An 11,740-nucleotide genomic window follows, 5' to 3' on the forward strand; every position below is an offset into this window, starting at 1 on the left:
CAGATTTGGCTTGATTAGCAACTGCTCTAGACCTAGCGTTTTCTCTCTTTTCAAAATATCTTTTGCGTGACTCACTCATAAGAACCCCTCTCTCTTGTAACTTAGCTTTAGAAAAAGACTCAGAGCAGGATGTAATTTCTCTTCAGAAGGACTTGGAGAGACTGGAAACGTGGGCAGGTAAATGACAGATGAGGTTTAATACAGATAAATGTAAGGTTATGCATTTGGGATGCAAGAATAAAAAGGCGACTTACAAATTAAATGGAGATATATTGGGGGAATCCTTGATGGAGAAGGATTTAGGAGTGCTTGTAGATAGCAGGCTTAGCAATAGTGCCCAATGTCATGCAGTAGCTGCAAAGGCAAACAAGATCTTATCTTGCATCAAACGGGCAATGGATGGAAGGGAAGTAAACATAATTATGCCCCTTTACAAAGCATTAGTAAGACCACACCTTGAATATGGAGTACAATTTTGGGCACCAATCCTAAGAAAAGACATTATGGAACTAGAGAGAGTGCAGAGCAGAGCCACCACATTAATAAAGGGGATGGACATTCTAACTTATGAGGAGAGGCTAGCTAAATTAGATTTATTCACATTAGAAAAGAGGCGTCTAAGAGGGGATATGATAACTATATACAAATATATTCAAGGACAATACAAGGAGCTTTCAACAGAAATATTCATCCCACGGGCAGTACAAAGGACTCGGGGCCATCCCTTAAGGTTGGAGGAAAGGAAATTTCACCAGCAACAAAGGAAAGGGTTCTTTACAGTAAGGGCAGTTAAAATGTGGAATTCATTACCCATGGAGACTGTGATGGCAGATACAATAGATTTGTTCAAAAAAAGGTTGGACATCTTTATAGATGGGAAAGGTATACAGGGATATACCAAATAAGTATACATGGGAAGGATGTTGATCCAGGGATTAATCCGATTGCCAATTCTTGGAGTCAGGAAGGAATTAATTTTTCCCCTTAATGGGTTTTTTTGTTTGCCTTCCTCTGGATCAATAAGTAAGTATAGATCTAGAATAAAGTATCGGTTGTCTAAATTTAGCATAGGTTGAACTTGATGGACGTACGTCTTTTTTCAACCTCATCTACTATGTAACTATGTAACTATGTAACTCCTTGATGATGGATTGCTTGTAACCTTTTGCCAAAAATCTATCTTTCAACATTTTTGATTGGTGTTCAAAGTCTTGTTCAACAGAGCAATTTCTCATGAGGTGACTAAACTGGCTAAATGGGATGTTATTGAGCCACTTCTGGTGATGGCAACTCTTTGCATGCAGATATCTTTTAGCTGAAACGTCCTTAAAGAGTACCTTGGTTTGGATATTCATATCTCCATCGATGGATAGAGAAAGGTCCAGAAAGACAATCTCTTCATTATGAATGGTGTGTGTAAACTTCAAACCATGTTCAAAACCAGCAAAAAAAAATCCAGATCCTTTCTTGTTCCATCCCAAATTATAATAATGTCATCAATGAAATGGCCATAGTACACCATGCCCAACCTCAACTCAATATTGGCCCAGATGTTCTAGAGTTCCCAAAAACCCATAAATAGGTTCGCATAGCTGGGGGGTGAACCTGGGCCCCATGGCCGTTCCACAGATCTGAAGATAAAATAGTTAATTAAACAAAAAATAATTATGGGACAAGATGAACTGGATACACGCTAGTAAGAATTCTTGCTGCACTTTAGGATGTTTGTTATCAGCATTCAAGAAGTACACAATAGCAGCCAGACCTTTTGGTATGCTCAATATTAGTATATAAAGCCGGTACATCGAGTGTAGCCCAAAGGTAGGTCGATTTCACTTGATACACGAGATGGAGTCCATCACATGCAGGGAGTCCCTGAGGTAGGATGGTAATTCCACCACATAGTGCTGCAGATAGTAATCTACATACCTGGACATCCCCGATGTCATGGACTTCATCCTGTATATGATAGGTCTACAGGGTGGATTGACAGGATCCTTGTGCGTCTTAGAGAGGTGATAAAAGACAGAGACATGTGGGTGTGGATTATACAAATACTTTAGCTCTGCTGTTGGTATAACACCCTCCGATCTAACTTTATTCAAAAGAGAGAGGAACAGACTCTGGAATTCATCTACATGGTCTGCTCTTAATTGTATATAAAATTCCTGATCTGATAGGAGTCTCTCTGCCTCTCTAATGTATGTGCCCCTGTCTCGTAATATGATAGCACCCTCTTTATCGGTCTGACGTATAACAATTGTATCAAGTTCTTGAAGTTCTTTAAGGGTCTCTCTTTCGCCAACAGTAAGATTAGCATGGGCATTAGAAGGTACTAAACACATCTTTTCAAAGTCTTTAAGCACAAGTGAGTAAAAAGATTCAATATAATTTCCCTTTGATAAATAAGGGTATTATAATGATTTTGGTGCAAATTGTGAGTGTAAAATATTTGGTAGAGATATATTACTCGATTCGTTGACTGATGAACTTGAATATACCGAGAAATCACATCCAGTGATATTCTCAGTAGAGACAGATTCATCCATAACCGACTCAATATGTTCAATACATGCACGTTCTTGAGTATTGAACAATTTATGGACATTTTTCCCTTCTTTTATGGCAAAAAATCTTTTAAGTGTAATGTTTCTAATGAATCGGTTAAGATCAACAAATAGTTCAAATGATGAAGGTCTGGAGTTAGGTGCAAATCCTAAACCTCTAATTAAAAGGGAACGCTGGTTGTCACTGAGTGTATGTGATGAAAGATTGAGGATTTCATTAGATACCAACTTGCTCCTCAATGTTTTGTTGTTTTTCTTCTCCTGGATAGCTCTTCCTCTTCTAATTCCTCGTCTTCCCCTTTTCTCCTTGTAGGTGTATTTGAAGGGAATCTCTGGGTCCACAATGGATACATTTTTCCTTCATCCTGAGGATAAAAATCTGGGGTATTCCCTAAAAAAGAATTGGGGTTCTGTTGTGTGTAATGTCCTTTGGTATAGCACCCTGATGACAAAACCTGGTCTATTGTCACCACTGCTATCCACTTCAAGGCTTTCAAATCTGTTTGATGTCACAATACCCTTGGAGACAACAGGATTGGTAGGCAATGTCCACTCGTGTCTCCACAAAACATGCGGACTCCAGTGGGCCAATAGATTCTTTCCTAGATTTAGTATCTTGATGTTTGCTCTTATTTTTATTTATATTAAAAGAGTTGGGTTTGGATTTCTTATAATAGTTGTTATTAGAACTGTCTCTTGTTCTCCAGTTCATTAATTTGCCATTGGCATAATCATCCTTATCCCTGATAGGAAAAATTGGAAGTCTATCAATAAGTTCTTTCTCAAAACGTATATTTCTTAAATTAGTAGTGGCTTCTAATTGAACGAATTCTACTTCTTCACAATGAGGTTTTAATTCATTTTGAACCTTCTCTATCGCTGTTTCTAGAGTGACAAGTCTCTCCTCTCTAAATTTAACTAGATGTGACATAAGTGCAAGGGAACAACTTGTCAATGATTCATTCCATTCGTTTAAAACATTTTCATTTGTTTCAAAGGCCGGTGGTTTTCGAATCCTAAGACCTCGCGGTATGATCTTTAAATCTATATAATTTTGTAAGGAAACCTTATCATACCAAAACCGCATTTCCTCTTTCTGCATTTTTTTTAGATTAATAAAACTATATTTGATGTCCATATCTTTCTCAGCAGTTGGAGGAATAGAATTACCTAAATATTCAATCCTCGTATTTAATCTTTCCGCCTTTCCTTACTATTTTTCATCATATTGTATCTGGGATATGTGGAGGATCAGCTGCTTAAACTTCACACTGAAAAAGACAAAATATAAACAAAACGTAAGCACTCGCTCAGTGTATCCTCTTAATAAAATATTAAGTCAATCCCAGTGTAAGGTGTGTAATGCTATATATAACACCTGGCTAACATGGTACAGATATGTGTGTGTGTGTGTGTGTGTGTGTGTGTGTGTGTGTGTGTGTGTGTGTGTGTGTGTGTGTGTGTGTGTGTGTGTGTGTGTGTGTGTGTGTATATATAATAGTAATAACAATTAAAGGTAATTCAGGAGTGCACTGTCAATTGTTATTTTTGTTCTCGTGTGTTTGTCACAATAACATAACAGATGCATTTTTGTATGTATGGAAAAAATAACATTGGATAATTGATTCTGATTTTAATTTCTTTGTTGGTAGGTGGTAGAATCAACGGCCGTGATGTGTGGATGTATAACTCCCAGCTGAACATTTGGATCAGAGTTGCTTCTTTAAATAAGGGTAGATGGCGCCATAAGATGGCTGTCCTGCTTGGGAAGGTACGGTGGAATATTTCGGGACCTCTCCCGTGTTTACATAATAAAAATTGTGCCTGGGGTCGTATTCCTGGATACTGCAGTGTTTTTGTTCAGTGTCCTGGCACGCAAACTCAGTCCGTATTGGGAAAATAAGTCTTCTGGGCTTCACTGACATTGTGAGGTTTGCTTCACAGCATATTGTATCAAGGCAAATATAGAGCACAACTGTCACAATATTATCTTGCATTCATGTTTCAGTAGAAGGAGTCCGGGAGGAGTTTAACAGCCATGTTATATTGAAGTGTATCAAATGATTTCCCCCCCCCCCCCTGAACCCATAGCGCACCAACCACGAAAAAATATTTTTTAGCGCACAACTTTTACTTAACTGTTTTCTTATTGTGATACATAAAAAAACATTACAATGCAACCTGTTTATTTTTATATTTTCAACAAAAGACAGGTGACTGTGACTGAGTGACATTGACTGGGTGGGTGACTGTGTGGGTGACAGTGACTGGGTGGGTTTGGTGGGTGGGTTAGTGACTGACATTTGGTGGGTGACAGTGACTGGGTGAGTGACTGGGTGGGTTTGGTGGGTGACTGGGTGGGTTTGGTGGGTGACTGAATGGGTGAGTTAGTGACGGTGAGTGGGTGGGTTAGTGACTTTAGTGACTGGGTGGGTGGCTTAGTGACATTAGTGACTGGGTGGGTGGTGGTGGGTAGGCTACTGGATGGGTGGGTGGTGGTGGGTAGGCTACTGGATGGGTGGGTGATAGTGACTGGGTGGGTGACTTGAGTGGGTGGGTTTGTGACTGGGTTGGTGGATGGGTGACTGGGTGGGGGGTGGGTTAGTGACTGGGTGGGTGGGTTTCGTGACTGGGTGGGTGGGAGACAGTGACTGGGTGGGTGGGAAACAGTGACTGGGTGCCTGGGTGGGTGAGAGTGACTGGGTGGGTGACCACGGGGCCCGGGACGCCAATACCTTTTGTCCCCCGCTGTTGGCGGCCCTGGTGTAAGGTAGTAGAATCAGAGGAGGATGTAATTTCTCTCCAGAAGGACTTGGAGAGACTGGAAACGTGGGCAGGTAAATGGCAAATGAGGTTTAATACAGATAAATGTAAGGTTATGTATTTGAGATAAGTTTGTTTAGAAAGGTACCCGGGCGCTATCTCTGTGTGGCTTATCTGATGTGCAGAAGTATAAAAAGAGTGGTGTAATACTACCTGTAAATGGTTTTCGAGTGTTATCCTCTTGTGACTCGGAACCCCAGCAGGATCTATCCAGGACCCTTGTAGGTAATGAATACAAAAAGGATGGGGGAGCACAATGGTTGGAAACAGACAGTGTTATAGAACTAGTAATTGCTTTTAAAGATGAAGCAGTTATATCCTGAGCAGGTGTGGTGGCTCAGGTGTCTAATGTTCAATTAGAAGGATAGGCACACATGGGTGTATGTGTGTTGGTGTGAAGGTGAAATAGAATAAAGGTAAATAAGACTTACACGGCCTTGTGTAAGCCCGGTCGCATCAGAGTTTCTTTGGGAGTCCCTTGTGCTTCTGATAAGGCTTTTCTTCTTGCGATGCGAGTTCTTCTTCTTGATGTGTGGGCCACTTGCTTCGTTGGTTCACAGTGCCGCTCCAGGGGGATTTCCTCTCGTATAAACAGAAAGGAGGATAGGGTTAACACATATACTTATATACACGTCAATGAGGGGGGGGATGGTGTGTTTATGGACCACCAAAAATTATATACTATATATTATAAACTGGCACTCACACGGACTAGTGTGAGTGTAATCTTATCTTGGTATCTTGTTGCCCAACCAATATCAGGTGATGAAAGGGTGGGGTATAGGGGTATTAGTGATAAATATATCACAATACTCACACGGGCCAGTGTGAGTACACACTCCTAGCGGTATCTTGCTCTTCTGTTCCAGTAGTAACTGATACTGAAGATGGGGTTAACATATGAAAGACACTAATGTCTGGAGGGTAAAAACTAACTTTAATATAAACATGAGAAATAAAAACAAAAACAAACACAGAAAACAAACGATTCTGTGAAGGTAAAAGCAAGGGGTAGACAGTATGGTGTATAGTTGTAGGGGGTCTCTCTCTTCCGCGTCCGGATGGGGAGCTACAACTACACCTCCGCCTCCTCTGTAATGTGCTATAAAATGTTCCAGGTAAATAGCAACGCGTTTCGTCCGGAACTGGACTTCCTCAGGCTCAGTAGATGTGGACCGGCTGTTCCTTGTCTCTTTTATGCAGGGATTGGCCAATCCAAATCGTAGTGTAGTAGCTTCCAATTTTTCATCTGCGACTGGACGCCGCCATCTTGTGAGGTGCGTGCGCATCGCGTGTTTTGTGAGATCGCGCGTGTGTAAAGTCAAATTTTAAATAAAGTTTTCAAAATTGAAGGGGGATGGTGTTGGGGGTTGCGTGCGCATCCTTGCATTAGCAGTGCAGCCGCATACCCTCGTGCAGGCCTCTGTTAGTGTCCATATTGTTTTGGGAATAAAGTTCCTCGCTTTTGAATGGAGTGATGTTGAGGGTTGCGCGCGCATTCTTGTATATACCTCGCGGCTGTATACCCTCATAAAAGTCTCTGTGACTGTCTATTTGTGACCGGGTGTGGGTTTTGACCCAGAGAAGCTTGTAAACATGCCAGAGATAGCATGGAGGGTGTGAGTTATGCCTCCGTGAAATTCAAGTTTAAAGTTTGTTAGTTTTGGTGTGCCATAAGCCTCTCTATGTGGGCAAATAAAATTACATGTGTGAATAATGTGTTGTGTCTCTTTTTATTCTTAAAGTGCATATATAGGTGATTGTTTTAGAATATAGCTAAACTAGAGAAAATTGTGCTTTGTTTTATTCCAAACATGATAAAAATAAATAAATGTAATCTTTGTATTATTCCAATCATGATAAGGGTGTATACTGTATGTAATCAAGGCTGGTTTGATTGCCTGTAGATAATGGTGTTTATATAGTGTTATTGGAGATATTTACAATTAAAGTGATATATAAATGGAATGTACTAATAATAGTGATAATGCGTGTAATAAAGGTGATGTATAACGTTTTGACTAATGTCCTATGGGGGTGAATATAATAAGTGAAATTTTATGTCCTGTGTGTATGCTAGTTAAATATAATAACATGCGTGCATTTAACTTAGGTGAAAAGGTGGGTGAATGTGGCGTGGATGAGTGGAACGGTAAGTGTAATAATATGTATAATGATACAGGAAATAGTCTCAGTGTGGGAGTACAGAAAAAGATATATAAAAATATTAAAATATAAAAAATAAAAAGATGATCCTAATAAAACAAGTCCAATGTTTATGGTGATGAAACTTAGAAAACCTCAGACGAATGAATCAAGTTTAAATCACACTGCTGAGTAAAGTAGGTGGAGTTGATGATACTTGAATAAAAAATGATCTGGAGAGAGGTCTCTATCCCTGATAAATCGGAGCAAAAATGAATTTAAAAATGGTATTAAAAATGGTAAAATACCATTTTTAAATTCATTTTTGCGTTCGTCTGAGGTTTTCTAAGTTTCATCACCATAAACATTGGACTTGTTTTATTAGGATCATCTTTTTATTTTTTATATTTTAATATTTTTATATATCTTTTTCTGTACTCCCACACTGAGACTATTTCCTGTATCATTATACATATTATTACACTTACCGTTCCACTCATCCACGCCACATTCACCCACCTTTTCACCTAAGTTAAATGCACGCATGTTATTATATTTAACTAGCATACACACAGGACATAAAATTTCACTTATTATATTCACCCCTATAGGACATTAGTCAAAACGTTATACATCACCTTTATTACACGCATTATCACTATTATTAGTACATTCCATTTATATATCACTTTAATTGTAAATATCTCCAATAACACTATATAAACACCATTATCTACAGGCAATCAAACCAGCCTTGATTACATACAGTATACACCCTTATCATGATTGGAATAATACAAAGATTACATTTATTTATTTTTATCATGTTTGGAATAAAACAAAGCACAATTTTCTCTAGTTTAGCTATATTCTAAAACAATCACCTATATATGCACTTTAAGAATAAAAAGAGACACAACACATTATTCACACATGTAATTTTATTTGCCCACATAGAGAGGCTTATGGCACACCAAAACTAACAAACTTTAAACTTGAATTTCACGGAGGCATAACTCACACCCTCCATGCTATCTCTGGCATGTTTACAAGCTTCTCTGGGTCAAAACCCACACCCGGTCACAAATAGACAGTCACAGAGACTTTTATGAGGGTATACAGCCGCGAGGTATATACAAGAATGCGCGCGCAACCCTCAACATCACTCCATTCAAAAGCGAGGAACTTTATTCCCAAAACAATATGGACACTAACAGAGGCCTGCACGAGGGTATGCGGCTGCACTGCTAATGCAAGGATGCGCACGCAACCCCCAACACCATCCCCCTTCAATTTTGAAAACTTTATTTAAAATTTGACTTTACACACGCGCGATCTCACAAAACACGCGATGCGCACGCACCTCACAAGATGGCGGCGTCCAGTCGCAGATGAAAAATTGGAAGCTACTACACTACGATTTGGATTGGCCAATCCCTGCATAAAAGAGACAAGGAACAGCCGGTCCACATCTACTGAGCCTGAGGAAGTCCAGTTCCGGACGAAACGCGTTGCTCTTTACCTGGAACATTTTATAGCACATTACAGAGGAGGCGGAGGTGTAGTTGTAGCTCCCCATCCGGACGCGGAAGAGAGAGACCCCCTACAACTATACACCATACTGTCTACCCCTTGCTTTTACCTCCACAGAATCGTTTGTTTTCTGTGTTTGTTTTTGTTTTTATTTCTCATGTTTATATTAAAGTTAGTTTTTACCCTCCAGACATTAGTGTCTTTCATATGTTAACCCCATCTTCAGTATCAGTTACTACTGGAACAGAAGAGCAAGATACCGCTAGGAGTGTGTACTCACACTGGCCCGTGTGAGTATTGTGATATATTTATCACTAATACCCCTATACCCCACCCTTTCATCACCTGATATTGGTTGGGCAACAAGATACCAAGATAAGATTACACTCACACTAGTCCGTGTGAGTGCCAGTTTATAATATATAGTATATAATTTTTGGTGGTCCATAAACACACCATCCCCCCCCTCATTGACGTGTATATAAGTATATGTGTTAACCCTATCCTCCTTTCTGTTTATACGAGAGGAAATCCCCCTGGAGCGGCACTGTGAACCAACGAAGCAAGTGGCCCACACATCAAGAAGAAGAACTCGCATCACAAGAAGAAAAGCCTTATCAGAAGCACAAGGGACTCCCAAAGAAACTCTGATGCGAACGGGCTTACACAAGGCCGTGTAAGTCTTATTTACCTTTATTCTATTTCACCTTCACACCAACACACATACACCCATGTGTGCCTATCCTTCTAATTGAACATTAGACACCTGAGCCACCACACCTGCTCAGGATATAACTGCTTCATCTTTAAAAGCAATTACTAGTTCTATAACACTGCCTGTTTCCAACCATTGTGCTCCCCCATCCTTTTTGTATTCATATGCATTTGAGATGCAAGAATAAACTGGCGATTTACAAATTAAATGGAGATATATTGGGGGAATCCTTGATGGAGAAGGATTCATGAGTACTTGTAGACTGCAGGCTTAGCAATAGTGCCCAATGTCATGCAGTAGCTGCAAAGGCAAACAAGACCTTATCTTGCATCAACTGGGCAATTGATGGAAGGGAAGTAAACATAATTATGTCCCTTTACAAAGCATTAGTAAGACCACACCTTGAATATGGAGTACAATTTTGGGCACCACTCCTTAGAAAAAACATTCTGGAACTAGAGAGAGTGCAGAGAAGTGCCACCAAATGAATAAAGGGGGTGGACAATCTAACTTATGAGGAAAGGCTAGCTAAATTAGATTTATTTACATTAGAAAAGAGGCGTCTAAGAGGGGCTATCATAACTATATACAAATATATTCGGGGACAGTACAAGGAGCTTTCAAAAGAACTATTCATCCCACGGGCAGTACAAAGGACTCGGGGCCATCCCTTAAGGTTGGAGGAAAGGAGATTTCAGCAGCAACAAAGGAAAGGGTTCTTTACAGTAGGGGCAGTTAACATGTGGCATTAATTACCCATGGATACTGTGATGGCAGATACAGTAAATTTGTTCAAAAAAATGTTGGACATCTTTTTAGAAAGGAAAGGTATACAGGGATATACCAAATAAGTATACATGGGAAGGATGCTGATCCAGGGATTAATCCGATTGCCATTTGTTGGAGTCAGGAAGGAATTAATTTTTCCCCTTAATGGGGGTTTTTTTTTTTTTGCTTTCTTGTGGATCAATAAGTAAGTATAGATATAGGATAAAGTATCTGTTGCCTAAATTTAGAATAGGTTGAACTTGATGGACGTACGTCTTTTTTCAACCTCATCTACTATGTAACTATGTAACTATGTAACTATGTAACCCAAGACCAGACCCTCACTGCGGCATTAAATTCTCAATCCGATCATTTGCAATGATTTCTGAAACATGTTTTGCAGGTGTATGTGGTTGGGGGTTATGATGGTCAGAACAGACTGAGCAGTGTAGAATGCTACGATTCATTCTCCAATCGGTGGACAGAAGTTGCTCCACTTAAGGAGGCCGTGAGTTCTCCAGCAGTGACCAGCTGTGTGGGGAAATTGTTTGTGATTGGAGGAGGACCTGATGACAACACCTGTTCTGACAAAGTAAGTGATTCAGTTGTCAGTGTTTGAATATATTGTACAGTCCGCTATATTATGTCAAATCGGAGCGTTGGAAGGAAGACTGTTTGTGGTTATGACTTTTATAACTCTGACATTTGTATTTCTAAACATGCAAACTGAGAAGTTCCCGCTCCATGGGAGAGAGAAACATTTCTGCCACTAACTCAATCCGTGATGGCGATTTCAGATTTAATTTGAATGTGCCAGTAAAACAAATATACACATACAGGCATACCCCGCAATAACATATGCAATGGGACCGGAGCATGTATGTAACACAGGCATACCCCGCATTAACATACGCAATGGGACCGGAGCATGTATGTAAAGCGAAAATGTACTTAAAGTGCAGCACTACCTTTTCCCACTTATCGATGCATGTACTGTACTACAAATGTCATATACGTGCATAACTGATGTAAATAACGCATTTGTAACAGGCTCTATAGTCTCCCCGCTTGCGCACAGCTTCGGTACAGGTAGGGAGCTGGTATTGCTGTTCAGGACGTGCTGACAGGCGCATGCGCAATCTGTGTTTGCCTATTGGGCGATATGTCCTTACTCGCAAGTGTACTTAAA

General features: G+C 40.0%; 1 protein-coding gene across 6 annotated transcripts in view; it reads left to right on the plus strand.

Moving 5' to 3' along the window:
- KLHL24 (kelch like family member 24) overlaps window positions 1–11,740 on the plus strand; it is a 101,113-nt gene that overhangs the window by 64,859 nt on the left and 24,514 nt on the right. For all 6 annotated transcript variants that reach the window (XR_012787914.1, XM_075569487.1, XM_075569486.1 and 3 more), the window contains 2 exons: window positions 4,220–4,338; window positions 10,955–11,143. Coding sequence is in view for 5 of the 6 variants with exons in the window: in XM_075569487.1 (XP_075425602.1) it covers window positions 4,220–4,338; window positions 10,955–11,143 (308 nt within the window). In the remaining variant the exon portion in view is untranslated. The remainder of the gene's footprint in view (window positions 1–4,219; window positions 4,339–10,954; window positions 11,144–11,740) is intronic.

The sequence above is a fragment of the Ascaphus truei genome, chromosome 14 (assembly GCF_040206685.1).
Source record: "Ascaphus truei isolate aAscTru1 chromosome 14, aAscTru1.hap1, whole genome shotgun sequence".
In the NCBI taxonomy this organism is placed as follows: domain Eukaryota; kingdom Metazoa; phylum Chordata; class Amphibia; order Anura; family Ascaphidae; genus Ascaphus; species Ascaphus truei.